The sequence below is a fragment of the Cynoglossus semilaevis genome, chromosome 8, assembly GCF_000523025.1.
Source record: "Cynoglossus semilaevis isolate Cse_v1.0 chromosome 8, Cse_v1.0, whole genome shotgun sequence".
In the NCBI taxonomy this organism is placed as follows: Eukaryota; Metazoa; Chordata; class Actinopteri; order Pleuronectiformes; family Cynoglossidae; genus Cynoglossus; species Cynoglossus semilaevis.
The window spans coordinates 3,124,689-3,141,703 of NC_024314.1; the positions used below are offsets into that span (position 1 = coordinate 3,124,689).

General features: G+C 41.9%; 1 protein-coding gene across 10 annotated transcripts in view; it reads left to right on the plus strand.

Annotated features, from left to right (window-relative positions):
• tanc2b (tetratricopeptide repeat, ankyrin repeat and coiled-coil containing 2b) overlaps positions 1 to 17,015 on the plus strand; it is a 115,702-nt gene that overhangs the window by 62,260 nt on the left and 36,427 nt on the right. For 6 of the 10 annotated variants that reach the window (XM_017034114.2, XM_017034115.2, XM_017034116.2 and 3 more), the window contains 2 exons: positions 8,252 to 8,368; positions 15,704 to 15,852. In XM_017034114.2, the coding sequence (XP_016889603.1) occupies positions 8,252 to 8,368; positions 15,704 to 15,852 (266 nt within the window). The other 4 variants (XM_017034118.2, XM_025057950.1, XM_017034120.2 and 1 more) reach the window with 2 other exon arrangements.

A 17,015-nucleotide genomic window follows, 5' to 3' on the forward strand; every position in this document is an offset into this window, starting at 1 on the left:
AATGTTTTTCGCCAGTCATTGCAGGGCACTTAACCGCTATGAGGCATTTGTCTGAATCACGGCTCCGACATTGTGTGGATGCTATCAGTCTGTACGGCGACAGGATTACACAACAAATGTGCAACAAACGATTACAGCGTTTGTCAGTCGTGAAAGGAGTTTGGAGGTTGTGACGTGCGCTTTGTGCCAAATTAAGTATCGTGGAAGATTATCTCCACATGTTAAAAAAAAATATATAGAAGGCTGATTAATTGTGCTCTCCCTTTGACGTTTCTGATTAAATTCACTAAGTGACAGGAACAGGCAGCTCCACGTGAATCTTCTCAATGACGAGGGTGTGGTTTTGGAGTGTGTGTAGCCAGGAAGTTATAAATATCTCCACTGGGGATAAACTACAATTGAGTCAGAGGTCAAGGCGGTCCGCAGCTATTTTAAGCCACTGTATCAAGTGGTGTCCTTGGTAATTATGCTGCTTTCTCTCTCTTTAAGCAGTGCCTCATTTAACTTTATTGCTCGCTGGCATCCTCAGCTCTTAAGAGGCCAGTTGCCTTTGGTCACCACAGGGGAAGGAGATGTGAAAAGTTCAGAGTCAGGTCTCTGTGTCACTGTCGTCACTAACAGGGCTGCAGTGGTGCAAACAGAGGATTTATTGAATGGAGTTAGTCTCTTTTTTCCAGGCAGCTTCTCTGCTACAGCTGCCACAGAATGGCTGAGTTTTTTTAGGAATCAACAGACTATGGACTGCGGGCCAGATGGTATGGACATAAGGAGGAGGCACGTGTTGGGGATGTTGACCAGAGATGGTATAGTAAAAATCATCTGGCTCTGAAAAGAGAAGAAAACACATGTACAGAGACAATGCAGCTAAGTTGAGCTGTGGACTAAACACTGGGTTTCAAAAACGTACAGCTCGTGTTTGATGTCTTTACACTTGTGCATCTATGTAGAATCTGCAACAAAACCTTAAATATCCTGTAGTGACTGCAGTCTGGACTACTCTTTAAAGGCTGTTGTCATCTTTTATAGTGTGGGCATTTTTCTACTATAATGAACACTGCCCATTTATACAAATGAGCACAATTGAAAAGTAGGCATTAGACAAACTAGCAAATGGTTAAATCAGTTTAACCATTATATTTTTTTGACATAAGTAACTTAAGCCTATTCATTAGAATAAATGAATAATTTTCTACTTAAACTGCAGCATCAAAAAGAAAAACACACTGCTGCTTTAAAACTCTTAAAGTCTTCTTTCCAGGATGCGCATACAGATGGACGATTTGCGGAAAAACACAGATTTTTTGGACTTAAATTTGTTCAAATAAGATGAACAGCCCAGAGTGGATAGTATGCAGTCTCATGTCTAGCGTCTCCACCATAACCTGCTGTTTGTTTATTCAGCTGCCATATCCTGGTTTAATCTAGGCCTCAATAAGGTTAAGTGAATCGCTGAATTAACAGCTTTTTGGGGCGAAGCGATCTCACCTAATGAGCATTCCGAAAACCTCATTCCCACTTCCCTCTCTCTTAAAATTCTGCTTGTGCTTCACCTTGCTTGGCTAATCCTCCCAAGGCTGTAATGACAGATACACACACGCACACACACACACAGAGAGACACCCACACGTTGTTACAAAAGAGGGAGAGGCAGCCCAGCTAATGGACTTCCACTGACTGTCAGCAGCCAGTGTTTTAGGGATGTGACTAAACAGCCTCATCGTGTTGCACAGCAACATCTGGTCTGCATTGTTCTGTTCGACTGAGTCAATGAGACAAGCCTGAGATGAATGTGTGAAGCACCAGGAATAAGCCCCTGGGTCGTGGCCATAAAAACAGATGAAATTAGTCTCAAACAATAGGATTTCTGCACCCTGGCTCTGATGCCTCAGATCCAAATTGATTCTTTTGTGTAAATTTGGGTGAAATTATTTTATGTCATTTTCTGTTGGCAGAAATAACACAATTTTCTTTTATGACATTGTATTTTTACTTATCTTTATTTTAATTATGTACACCTTTGTGTTCCATTGCTCAACATGCGGTCCACTGTACCACCGTAGTGTTAGGGTTCACTGACCATTTCAAAAGGTCAACTATCAACTGTTATACACATTCTAGTTTTTTATTCCTATTGTTGCAAGTTTTGTTGAAGCTTTTTTGTTGTTGAAGTTTTATTAACCCCAAAATCCCCTTTTATTTTATTCATTTAACTTCATTCATTCCCTTTTGTGGTTGAATTCTCATTTGTTGTGGTTCCTAATAAACAGGAATAAAGTTTACTTGAAAAGGACTTATTTGGGTGGTGCTTTGGCCCAGAGTCAACGTCTCTGTCATTGGTGTGAAACCCCAGGGTTCACCTCCTGGGCAAGATCAAATCCCTGTTAGGGCAGTTGGTACCTTCCAGTGGACTCACCACCTGCAGGAAGGTTCAGTGGGGTTGATACGGTGGATGAAAATGGATGGATGGATGGAGGTCTTAGTTGGAAGGCTGCTTTAATGACTGGGGAACAGCATAACTTGAATTCAAAACCTAAAATTGGCAGCTTGTACATTGTTGGACCAAACAATGGCGTGTAGTGGTGTGTAGCCAATGAGAATGTTTGTTTCTGGGATTGTTACAGCAAATAATCCTGTGGGGATACTGGCTCAGTTTCTACACCAGATGCTCCTCCTGACACAACACTCCCAAAGAGCCGGCCATGGACCATGGAAAAAGAATGTAGTAGAACACAAACGGAGCTATGACCGCCCTGAAATTATTCTCTGCAGGTGCTGTGATAATCAAAACAGGCGCTCAGAGTCCTGCCTGCTGCTGCTGCTGCTGCTGCTGCTGCTGCATTCCTTCATTTCAGGGGACAACTGAAGACTCCTGTGAGGCAGCTGTCGATACTGAGAAGTTGTTTAATTATGTTTGAGCAAATGTGTTGGGACCTTGACGCTTTCAACAGCAGAGGAATCACCTCTTCTCTCTTCGTTACCACTATCTCGCTGAAGTGAAGAAGTCTGGTCTTTTTCTGTTTCCATGGCTACCAGGGCCGCGTGTTTGGTTTCTGCTGGAGCTCTGCTTGGGTTGCAGACAGCTGGGCAACGTGTGTTCTCACCCACGTTATTGTTCCTCGCCGTTGATGTGTGCACCGATGTCTTTGTCTGAGTCCGCGCCTGAGGTCATGTGTAAGTGAGACCTTTTAGACCAGTTGCCGTACCAAGAAGTTTGTTTCCTTCCCATCGCTCACTGTTTCTGCTTGCAGTGCGTTTGCAAACAGGAGTTTGTGATTCATATTCAGGTCCTGCAGAGGGGACTGTTGGTGAGGAGAAGAACACAGCTTGAATTTGAATTACAGTACTGACTGATTTTCTTTCTGTTGGTCATTTCACCACTGGCAGTGTGTGTGTGTGTGTGTGTGTGTGTGTGTGTGTGATTATTTAACCTCTCTGTACTGTCTCCAATCTCTCTTTCCTACTCCGATCTCACACGTTTACTCGCATACATGTCACATGCATACTCATATTCACACCCTCACACACACACGGCCATGTAACAGATATCCATTACATGGTCGTGTGCATCTGTGCAGATATATATTTATTCATAAGCTCATTAGAGAAGTGGATCTGTCAGCCACTCTCAGTCGGCCGCTGACAACAGAACCACAGCAGAAAAATCCCTGGGATTTAGTCTTCTGGAACCTGTTCTGTTGAGAGGATTTAGTCCAATAGACAACGACACCACACCATTTCACAGAGGTGAGGTCTGGGTGGCAACATAACACAAACAGTAATCTCCCATCCACAGTGGTTTATGTTATTGATATTTTTGGGTAGAATAGAGAAATAGGCAACGACAGTCACTAAGGAAGGAACAGATGTTTAGAAGTACACCTCAGGTAAAAAGTCTAATATGTACTACTGGATGTAAACTGTTGACATTCAGTTTATAAGGTACATCATGTTGGTCATCTGGTTCTCTCTCAGCGCTGCCTTGCCTCCACTGTGACGTATGAACATCACTAGAAGTGCTAGCAGTCGACCCTTAAGAACTAACCTCAGAAGATTTGAAACTGTGATTATTATGGGATGGACCTGATGAGGGTCAACTTTCTGATCATGGGATCCAGCAATGATGCTTCTGATGTCAACCTCAGTTGTCCTGTCTACGTATTTAGTTAAAATGAGTTGCTACAGGTTGGATATTTTCATTGCCAGTTGAACATTGTACCTAATAGTGAGTAAACATGTGAGCATGTCCTTTATTTTGCAGTTGTGCTGTCATATTTTAGCACTAACTCTTCACACACACACAACATGTCACTTTTTTTCTCCAAGCTAATGAAATCTGTCCACAACATGTCACTTTTTTCTCCAAGCTAATGAAATCTGTCGCAACTGTGTCGGTGCAGGTGCAAGAGCAGCTCAGTGATGTGTGGCAGGTTCAACAGAGAAATCTGTTTCTGATTGGAGGAGGGACTGACCTGTCTGACTGCTGCTCACCATTTCAGTGATCGAGGCTGCGTTTTTTAATTGCTCACACTTTCAGGAGACAATACAACACGTCAGGACAGATCAGGTTTGATTGTGATTGATCCATGGATACCTCCCCTCTCTTCCCCTCTCCTTCCCTTTCTTCCTCTTCCTCGATGTCAGTTGACGGTTGTCACTGTGGAAACTCACTCACACACACACACATACACTGTCTTACAGAATATTATCTGGGTGTGTGTGTGTGACAGAGGGTGAGACAGAGGGGAACACACTCACAGACCCAGCTCTGACAGAGAACTTCCTTCTCCTCTGCCAAGTAGATTTTGTCATGTTTGTTTGACTGACTGTGTTGAGTGAGCGATCGCAATATCTCATATCTCCACAGCAGACGAGGGCGATTAGGGGTAAAGTTAGAACATGAGACAAAGAACCAAGTCATTAGTTTTGCTGCTGATACGAATCAGGGAACAGATCGCAACAAGAACTTAGTTTAATTGAAAATAACATTGGTCTTTTATTATCGTTCCACACTGCAGAATACCTGGCTTTGGTTTCTCAGTATCTTTGTCTCGTTGGAGATCTCCAGGACTGGCTCACTTTGGTTAAAAAAAAGATTTGAAAGAGATTTAGGGCAGTGGTCCTCGGCCGCTCAAAAAGCTGCCCACTGTTCACTTTGGTGATGGGTTAAATGCAGAGGTCACATTTTGTTGTGTTCAGTGATATGTGTCATAATGACAAGGAGTTCATTTTCCTTCCTTAAAAAAAAAAACTAGACATTGGAGACGGCAGTGGATGTCATGTGTTCTTTTGTAGGTGAAGGTTCCAAGTACTGCACAACATAGAGGTCTTTGCCTGTTCCACACTGATGTTGTTTTCACTGGCGGGTCAGGACCTATGGTTTTTCTGAATACCACACCCACAGCCGTCTCGGTGCCCATGGGTGTGTGGATGTTAAAACAAGGTGTGGTTGGGTGTATTGTTGGCAGATTGGTGTCTCAGGGCTGTGGAAACAGATTATGCTTTATTACCAACAAAAAGCCCTGGTCTGAAGTCAGTGGTGTAGGATATCAGGATTTCTTTTCCGCACCTCCTCAGACTAATAGTTTTGCTCTGCAGAGAAGCGGTTTGTCTCACTGGTGGAAAAATCTGCCGTTGTAGGCACAACGGCTCTTCAAGTGAAATAGGAGATGTGTTGCTGGCAGGCTTTTTGGCTTGGATGTTCGGTTTCACCCTTGAGGAGCTGTGCATCCTCAACCTTGCAACAACTGTGATTAAAAAAACAAGACTGTGAATATAACCATTTCATATCAAGTACATATGTGTGATGCCTAATACATGTGTTTAGACCAGAGTTTAACAGTCTCCAGGGCAGTGGGTCAATAGGAAAATGAAAAAATAAATTGATTACTTCTACTTTGTTTTATGTCGTGGTTTTATCATGTTTTGCTATGTTTTTCTTGACAAACTCTAACGACATAAGAATATTATCTGACCTGATACATGTCCGTGGTGATGACCCCAGCCTTAGATCATGCTCTTATTTTGTCGATAAAGGGCATTTGTCAGGTGCAGATGGTGTGAATGATGAACTGTTCTCTGGAGGGGTGATATATGATATTACGGCTATTACATTCACATTTAACATCAATTGATTTCACATTGTGAAGCTACAAAACATGACAAAAGGACAAAACTAAAGGCAAGGTGGAGTTTAGACTACAGTTGGATTTAACCATCTCTAACTAAGATGGAAACTTAGCATGTTTTAATATAGTCTGTGTACTACAGTACCAAACCATAAAGAACACAAATTTGATATGTTTTTTCTTTTTTAAAGAAGGCGATTCTATGAGCTTGCAAATGCATTTATTGTTTTTTTTTTTTAATAAAATAGAATTTATTTGTTGAATAAAATTTTTCAGACTGGGTGTCAGACAGTGATTCCACGAGCCAGGTCCAATTTGTTAGGCGTGTGTGTAAGTACCAATTAGTTTAAATCATCACATAACCGCAACACAAGTTGTTTTTTAACATTTGTTTGGGCAAATGTTCTCCAGTACTTTTAATTTGGTTCCTCACATTAACTTTTAATGCGATGGCGGAGGCCTTTGCTGCATTGCGATTTATTCGGACCTTATGAACACACGCACTGTGCAGTAAACTGGCATCAGTAACAATAATCTGCTCATTGTTCCAGAGTCATTGTTGCTTGAACATATGTTTCTGCTGCTCCTAATGACTTTCTACTTATCCTGCTCCGCTTGCGCACAATGCTGCAGCACTGGATGCCTTTGGACATGTGCACTCAGCCAAAAGAATGGATAGCACTTCCTAGAATGCGGCGAATAATCTATTCTAAACCCCTGACGATTACATAAACCCACATTAGTCCATTAAGACCATATTAGGCTTAGCCCATGTCCATCTCAAAACCTCACACATATAAAATGAGAACATTTAAAATGTGACCTTTACTTAATCTTGGTGATGTTGATTTAGTTTTTTTTTTTTAAATGGATGAGCCTCCAGTCCTGATTCCTAATTAAACAGTAGGCCTATTTATGTTTGGAAATACAGTATAACACCATACTGTTCATGCTTTAACATGAAACCTTGGCATGCAGGTCAAGTGGAATGGAGTGAGGAAAAGGAGGAGGTATATTTGTTTAAATGCAGCCATTACATCCACTTACAAAGGATTATCGTGAATAGATGGCGCTCTTCTGCAGGTGCTTTGTTGGTCTCACCTTCATGCATGTTCGTTCTAGCCTCAGTGGGCTCTTTCTGCAGTGGCAGCATATACATTCATGTTACTCTAAGCTGGGTAACGGGCCTCTGAATCCCCATGTCATTCTTAAGAACCCAGGAAAAGATCGTGTCACACCCCCCGCCCACGGCTTTCAACACATTCTCCCTCACTGTGAGCTTTTTGATGAAAGAACTCCACTGACTGTGCGCCTGAATCAGGCATAAGGACATTTGCAGCCTCAGTGTGAAAAACAGATATAAATGTGATTGGAAAATTTAGAACATTTTAGATAAGATTTAGATTTTTGTTTTGTAATCATGGTGTGTTTTACTGCGTTCCTGCACCACAGATTGATCTCCTATTACGAATGTCTGGTGCATCTTGAAGTCATCAGACGTCGGCGACCAGGGACTGTTGAGCAGCTCAAGGTTTGCTAAAGCTAGAATGGACAAAAGTGGCAGGTTCCACACTGTAGCTTTTTACCTCATAAAAGTTCAGATTTATTACAAAGGACTTCCGTTGTTATTGAACAGTGAGTGTACCAACCTTTCTGAAAAATGTTTCTGCACCTCAAGGCTATTTTTGGGGTTTCTACCTTTGTCAGTGTCAGGAGTGCCTCTGATGTTCTTCTCTGGCACTGGAGCTAACTGCACAGGGGACATATTGTGATATTTTTACTTTTTAATGTGTGTATTGGCTATGCTTGTGTACTAGTGTGCTCTGTTGCCAAGAACCTTGTGGGGCATTTTTTGTGTGTTTACTCACACCAATGCATACACAGCAGATTTTCAGAGAAAAATACTAGATGTCTACATTTTACACGTGTGCTGCCCTGAAGTTCATGGCCTCTCTGTCTTCCTCCCTTTCTGTCCTGTCCCTGTCACTTGTCTTCCTCCATCTCCCTTATCTCTGTGCGCATGTATGTGTCTGTCTGTGTGTGTGTGTGTGTGTGTGTGTGTGTGTGTGTGTGTGTGCACGTTGTCTCCTTCTCTATACATGTGTGTGTGCGCTTTCTGCTCCCAGCCCCTCTGCGGAAAGCAAAGTTTGTGGAGAGCCCTCGCATTCCACAATCAGAGCTTGGCTCCCCTACACACACCTCCACCACTGCCAAGAACCCAGACCTGGACATATACTGCCCTGGTAAGTGTTTTGGCCAAGTCATCCCTCATTTCTGTTGTTATTTCTGTTGGTTCCTGTGTGTAATTGCAGCACAGAGTGGGACACATTCAGTGACGATGAAAATGTGTTGGTTTGTTAGTTATTGCAGCCGCTGCTGTAAACACAGATCCACTGAGGTTGCTAATGAAATAGCCTCGCCAGTGCCCACTCTGTCCACCCTTGTTTCCTCCCACCTCTCTCTGCCTCTAATCATCCCTCGCGATGTTCCCACTCCGCTCTGCTTTCTTGGACACAGAGCTTGTTTAGGTGCTGCTGCAGTTTTTTTGTTCACTGTGGGCACTCGCTGCGTAATCCTGCAGACCATCTAGATTTCTCTCAAACACCCCCTTATCTGTGCCTGGCAGAACCCCTCATCCCTGCTCCTCCTCCCCTACTGGCATGGTGAGGACAGAAAAGCCGGTCATTCAAGGAAAGTGCTCTTGTGAGATTTGGGTCTAGTTCAGTCTATCTGCTTTCTCATCTCGCTTCTCCTCTTCCTGTTACTCCCGAGAAATGCAATATAAGTTTCCGGATCGGGATTGTTGGCTCAGTCACTGGTCGCTGTGTGGACTTTTACTAACATCCCAGAAATGGAAGACAAGACAGACACACTGATGGGATTTCAGAGCTGGACTGTTAAATTTGTTCAATTATAGTAAACTTTTAAAGATGTACATTAAAATATAATGTTGTTCCCTTTGGATGGATAAACAAATGCATTTTTGGTTGCATAATGAAAAAGAAAAAATCTTAAATATTTTATCAGGTAATATTCTTGAACCAACTTTATTCTGTTTGTGAAACTTTTAATAATTTAGAAATTCATATCTGTAGCTCAGGCTGAGCTGCTTTACTCCTACTGGACATCATTATCTGATTTACCTTGTTATGGTTGTTAGCTGGGGGTCAGGAATACACAAAGACTATGGTAGTTTGCAGCCTGAATCTTAAAAATTGAGATTATTTTTTTAAAAAGCCTTTTCTTTATATAATATGACATTTTCAGTCCTACTTTTCCTCTGTTTTAAATTAGTATTGGATGTACCATTACAAGAACATTTCAGTTAAAAAATCTTCCTCTACAAAAATATAAATATTTTATGAATAACCCATGAGCATAAGACTTTTAGCTCCTTCTTCCTGGTTTGCTGTATGTAGAAGCTGGTGGTTAGACATGATCGCTGAGCTGTGTGCAGCAGCAATGAGCTTCTGCAGATTTGACATTTACTGGGTTACAGCGGTGCTCTCTGCTGCCACCGAGGCAGGAAAACAGTTGACAAACGGCACTTCACTGTTGTGCATTGACAACCTGAGATGAGTTTTCAGGGGTGATGACTGGCGTCACCCAGGCAGGGAGATGGACATCTTAGCTCTTAACAAGGACATGCTGGCAGGATTTGCAGCAGGGCACCCTCTCCAACATCAGATTGCATTTTCTGTCCACACTCGGAAGCAGACTCTCTGGGAGTAAGTCGGTTACCGGCTGATTGTTATGGCCACAAATAAATTTGCTGGGTCATAAATATGGTTTGTGAATAATAAGTGAGCCGTCTCATAAAGTTCTCCAGCAGACGTTCCCTTTAAATAATGGAGTGAAAGCTTCTCCAAGGACGTCAGAGCTCAGCTTCATCCTACAGCCAGTAGTCAGAGGAGGTGTGGATACTACAGCCCACTGTTGTCATTTTGACCTTTGACATCAGGCCACCTACAGCAGGAACTACTGTGTACGGAGATTTGTTTGCCATTTGTTTTTTGTGTTATCTGTAAAATATTTGGTTTTGGTGAAATACATTTGTGTCTCTTACTCTGAAGACGTGATGTTGACAGCAGTTGGCAGCTGGAAATGTAAATGAGAATAGTAAACAATGTAAAGTAAACACACTGCACTGCCAAGTGTCGTGTACAAAAGCACAGGGACAACAGAACATGACCTGGGATGAGAGATATTTTTTAATGAACTAATATTTATGCATGTATGTTTTAACTTGTATGGGTTTATCATTATGATGAATTTGAATTAATGAGTCCAATAGTTGACAACACTGACTTAAACAGGACAATAGCCCTTGTTAAATATGTGAAGTGTATTTTTATTAGTTATTCTTTATTATGAAGTTTATTTTTTTATAATTATTAGGAAGTGGATCTACGTGTTCTCACACACACCGAATACTAAAATAAATACTTGAATACTGCAGACTTTATATTTAGAATGACTTTGCCTGGGCAGCCTGGGGGCAGAGTGAATAGGGTAAACACCACATGAGCACAATCCTCAGGGCACATCAGATAAACGCAAAAGACTAAAAATATATCCAGTGGGTTTCTTTGCATAGGGAAATGAATGCCACACTATTTATGTTGTCCTCTGACCTGAAGCTTTGACTTTTCTGGTTCCTTATTCTGTCAAATGGTGTCATTTAATTCCTATCCTTTCAGCAATTTTTTTTTGCCTCACCTTGAGCACACAGACCAAGTCTGTGTGCTTCTCCGTGGCCCGTGTTACAACTCTGTAGGTGAAACAGGAGCCTCCACTGTGTGTGTCTGTTATCTCACCTGCAGGCCAGGTCCATTTAATACTTTCCTCTGTCCTGTCCAGTCTCACATGCTGTCCTCTGCCGTGTAGTGTGCGTGAGGACTGCTCTGCGGACAGTCAGGAAGAAGCAGATGCGTTTGCACTGAACACACTCCTCGAACTGCGCACAAAGATAGTTGCTATGGCGACCATCTGTCTCCTGTGCAGCTCAAGAATCCGTGAGTGTGTGTGTGTTAAGGCGCACCACCACCACCATATATACGTATGGATTTAGTACATATGCATCATATAAATGTGTATTTTTGTTCTTTCTCCTGTCAGGATGTGATAATTAAGCATTATCTTATCTTGTCACTGTAATTAGACACAGAGATGCAGTTGTGGTGTCTTCAGTGTCCTGCAGCTTTCAAGCCCTGTCTGCACTGATGAAAGAAGACATGTGATTGTCATAATCTGTATTTAAAGAACAGAAGGTGGGGTTAAAATCAACCTAACATTATGTTAATGCATGAATCCCCTGCGACTGTGACTCATTAGTTTTGGTTCAAACACAGATGTTGATGTGGATAAAATTGTCCCTGTTCATCACCATATCAAAGACTTTGAAAGAGCCTGATAGGAGGTATTCATGATCATAGTTACCCTGACAGGCATGTCTTGTTTTTTTTTTTCTTGGTAATAATTATACAATAGGATTAAATTCTATTTTGACTATGAGAGCAAATGACTGTGGGTTCAAAGGTAATTTTAAATTGCAGATAGAAAAAAGAAAAGGAAGACAAGGAGTCATGTAGCTACAAAACCAACCTTTCAACCTCATGCTCAAAATATCCTTACAAGTACTGTACAACATAAACATGTTTATAATAAAAGACGTCTATAATTGTGTAGAGCCATACCTCTGTTTTTGTCAGTGTGGTCTGTAGCGCTCGCTCGTACAACGCTGTTATACAGTAGTGGCCAAGACTAAGCAATGTCTGGAATCAATCCCACATCCTTTGATTAAAAGACAGCTGCGCTACCCACTGATCCACGGCATTATTATTGGAAGAATTGGCAGGAACTACAGCAAAGGTTCGATTTCCCTTTCCTTTTCCTCAGCTCAACAAATGTTCTACTCAGCCAGAGAATGTCCCTTGACACAGGGTTCTAATCAACAGCACTTGGAAGAAAAATGCCCTTTAAATCCTACCACGTCTTGGATTTTCACAGCAGTCAGGAATCGGAAGGAGAAAAGGGGGAGGAGCCAACGTGTCAGCTCAGTGTCTTCTATCATGTTTGTGAAATGTCTTAATATAATTTCAACTATATTTCCACATCAACATAAACTACATAACATCCAAAAAATAGTGACATCGAGGGCAACTGGACGGAGTAGATGTTTTTTTTCTTTTTTTAAGACGTTTCACCTGGAACATTTTGAAACGTCTTCAAAAACAATAAAAACCTACTCTGTCCAGTTGCCCTCGATGTAACTATTTCTTTGGATTAAATGACCTGGATGACTGAGAACCTACACAGACAATCTATGTAACATTTTTTGTGTGGCAGGATTGAAGTTTGCAGCAAATGTGTTCAGTGAATTTGAACTGGACTTGGCGTAGGTTCACTGTTCCTTTCAAGACACTGAGTCAACTCACAGGCGGCACTGGCTTTTTATTCTATCATGTTGCGTGTTACTTGATGTTATATTGTGAGCATGTACACTGGACGTATGAAGAGGTTTTCGCTGCACACCAGACACTGAGGATGAGTTGAATAACTAAGTAATGACCGTGGCATTTTGAATTGCACGTCTTAATCATGTGTTTGGCCCCTGTATTAATGTCATGTGGAGTTTGAGTATGATCTAAAAGACAGACTTTGTTCAGCTCACGGTCATTACACTGAGCTGGTGAAACCCTGTAGAGCTCACTGAGTCTCTAACTCAGTGAGCTCAGGGCTACAGTACTACTGTGACTGTTTTATTGAAGGGTACCGTTGTTCAATGCTCAAGAAAAAAAATAGATCATTTAAAGTATTTATTATAAATAGTGTATAATACAATGGAGCAAACAGAGAGTACATTTTTGTTTAAAAACAAATGACCCCAGGAGCCAATTAAATGTATTATTGATATCTATTTGCAGAATGGATTTGGGTGGGTTCATGGGGCAGATGTGGCCCCTGGTCAGGAGTTTGAGAAAGATAAAGAAGATTTTGTTCTAACTGTCTATTCCTATCCACCCGGTTACACGGCACTCGTTTATCCTTGGTCACGACATTGAACTCTCAGGTTCCTCTGTAGCCACTGACTAATGAGTGTGAATGTATTCACTGCTTACTACTGACCAGTCAACCTGAACGCCATGATTGCCTTTACGTCCAGACGCAGCCAAACAGACGATGCTGCTGATGCTGCTGCTGCTGCTGCTGCTGCTGCTAGCACATAGACACATAAAGGCTTCCAGATGACCACCTGCTACATGTTTTCTTTTGCCTCCAATCTTCTTCTATGGATGCTGGCGCATCCCGCTTGTCCCAAGCGTTATTACCTCTAAGGATGTGGAACAGTAATTCCATCTACTCACACCTTCTCCATTACGCCACTCGTTCTCAAGGGATGCTCAGTGACCTTGGAGGCTCTCATTAATGTATTCTGCACGTGTATCCAGCCGCATTACTGAGCTGCAATGTCTATCTCCTTTAAGCTCATATGGACTTTGCCATTTTGGGCCTAATGCACGGTGATGACCTCATTATTGGCTGCTGCTGAGCATTTTGAGTGTGTGTGTTTTTTTGTTGAGACACAGCAACATTTGCAGTTTTGCATCCCTATCAGCCGTACCTGCTTAGCTAGAACCAACCAAATAATATCAGTTTTTTAAAATGCATTATAAAATATAAAATCCGTAATTTAGTGTTTCCCACATACAATGATTTATTGGACAAAAATTGCCAACTAAATTCACATTTGTCCAGTTCTGTTCTGACAACCAATCCCTGTCAGTGGGGGTGTGGGGTGGTCTGTAGCCAGCCCCAGCAGACCTCAGCCAAGTGATGGGGTTCACAGGGAGAAATTACAAATATACTAACAGAAACTAGTGAATACCAGTGAACCAGTGTCCTTTTCAGGGTTAGCTTTCAGCTCACGTCCATGTGCTTTTATTGGCACTTTTAGCTGCAGCTTTGAAATCGACATTTCTTCTGTGATATTTATCCCTGTTGAAAAGATCATATGTCTCTATTTAGTCCCAAATATTTACCAGTTAACTGAGAGAATGAACCGCCCACAAATATAACCATTAGGACTTTTCAGTCATTGTTTATGTCCAACCAAACTATTGGTGGTGCAGCCCAGTGTTTTTGTTACTTTTAGGGTTTTTTTTAGCATTTTTGGTGTAGTACCTCATTGAAATCCACTGAGGAGCTTGACTGTGGTTGGACTGTCCTTCTGTGACAGAACTGAGTGTGGAGTCCTGGTTTTAGAGCCCGCTGTCTAGAGATGAAACAGACGAAAGAGAGAGAGAGAGAGAGTGTGTGTGTGAGAGAGAGACCTCGGGCTTCAGACAAGCCTTCTGTCTTCACAGAGGGGTGAGGCAGCTGGGACTGTCTACCGGTCGTCAGTCAGGATTTGGTGCAGATACCTGCCAGTCTGGTTCAACCAGCCCTGCAGGGAGAAAGAAAAAACAGAAAAGACAGTTAGAGCAGCTGCTACCTGTCTTTTTCTTGCCACTATTTATTTTCCTGCCTGCCATCTTGTTCTGCTGGCTTCAGCGTCCTCAGTGTCCAGACCAATTCAGAGGCAGATACGTCCAATTACAGCCGTTGGTATTTAGCCACAGTAGTGACACTGGTTTACAAACAGCCAGCAGAGTCATTAGTGGGGGTTTGAGTCTGCAGTGGTGAATTAGGTGAAATTGAATTGAAATTGAAATATTAGTAGGAACCTGCAGGCTCCATGTTAATGCCAGGTGTTGTTGAACACATGACACCTGTGATCAGGCATTGTTATGGAGAGGAAGTAACCAGGCAACTGGGCAACAGCTGAGGTGATGAGGTCATTTTAGTTTTGGGTTCTGGGTCTAGGTTGTGGCTGAGATCCCACAGCTGTGTGTATATATATATGTGTGTGTGTGTGTGATCTTTACTGATCTGATCATCACTCTGGCTCACCCTCATGTTTTTGTTTTCTTTTTTAGCAACAGAGTCTTTTATAAACAGGACAGGGAGGAGGGATACACACACACACACACACACACTTCTACAGAAGTCCCTCCCTCTCTCTCTCTCTCTCTCTCTCTCTCTCTCTCGCTCCCTCCCTCTTACACACACAGGTAAAGGGCGTATCTTATTACGTCACACAGGCTGCATTGATGATGAGACGTGCGGAAGGAGTTGTTGTCACTGTGTCAGGTTTTCTTGCCTGTCGGTTTGGAGCGGAGTTTTTGAGTGGATTATTGTAGTCCTGGCTGAAGGGATTCTTTCCCCCCCCTGGAGTTTATATAAGAAGGTACTTTAACAGAAATAACCAGCTGTACAGAGATGTGGAATGCCCAGCACTGAGCTGCGGCAGAACCCAGGTAGGTAGCAGTGTTTCACAGGTGCTTTGTGTGTTTGGTTGTTAGAAAGCTGCTGAAGCACATTCACAGTACTTTCAGTATTTTTAGAATTTCCCTGGATTTTTTTTAAGACGGTTTCAACAAGCTGCTGCTGTGCTGCTCCTGCCTACCACTGACACAGTTTCATTCCAACTCCCACCTTTTTCCTCCCTCTCTCCCTCCCTCCACTCTCCACTGTAGGGGAGTCAAGCCAGGAGCTGGGCCCCCCTCCGTCGGTGGATGAGGCAGCCAACACATTGATGACGCGCCTGGGTTTCCTTCTGGGAGATAAAGTGAGTGAGGGGCCCGCTAGTACCCAGTACAGCATGGAGGAACCTGAGGCAAGACAGGTAATGACACACTCACGAAGAAGAAGATCTTTTTTTTATTTTTGACTCAGGTCTGATCTGAGGCCAGAGTGAAGCACAAACACTGGATTTAAAATTCTGTCTGTTAAAATTCAAATGCTTTTAAATTGAAAAGACTTAATTAATGGGAATTAATTGGTCCATAGATTGGAGCAATGTTCTCAATCTAATTATCTTTATCTGCTCTTAGACCTTATGTTTGGGAACCTTAACAAACACAGTCTCACTCAGATCTGATGACTTTCAGATTTGCCTCCATGATGTCATTGTTTACAGATTTGATCAAAAGTCTCCTGTGTGAACCAGACTCAGCTGTTATCACTATCTACCAGATCTGAACAGATATTCAAATGTATTTCCAGTTTCTTTAATCTCAACAATGAAAATGAGAAATATCATCCACTCATAGCTGAAAAACCTTTAGCTCCAGCAAATTCTCTGTCATTACCACCAAGTGTTTCAAAGATAGTTTTGCAAAGGGTTTTTCTGTTTTAGGATTATTTACAAGTTTGTACTAATACTTTTTCCCTCAAGATAACGGAAAGGTGAAAACAGCAACACTGCCTTAGTGAATAGATATGATTTAGGGATCCATTAAAGTGGATCGTATTTAATGTAAAAGATATTCAATAAATTCATAATTAAAAATACTCTGAATATCAGAGCCAAAATATTAAGTGAAAATATAACAGGACTGCTCTGTGATTGTGGGAGTACTAGTAGATCCTGAGCAATTGAAATAAAAGGATGTCATTCTATTTTTAGATGAAATCTCAAGGTTTCAGTATTGAATCATATTGTGCCGTGATGTACTGTTATGTTCATGTAGTCAAAGTTCATCAACGTGTCATGTGCTGTATATATAAAGTATATGTGGTTTATATGAAAATGTAAATATATATTTAATCTTTTCAGTGTACAAATTGGTCAAAGTTAAGTTTGATGGGCCCATAGAGTAAGAGTAGTACACTGCAGTAGTACACAGTTATGATTTAAGGGCCTGATCAGACACTGGGTCTTACTTTGCCCTCAAAATGTTTTTTTTAATTATTTGAAACACAATGGAATTGTTAAGTTGACAGGCAGTGGCTTTGGCTAAACAGCTCCTGGTCCAACAATGACAGGGGCAGAGAAAGATTTGCGAG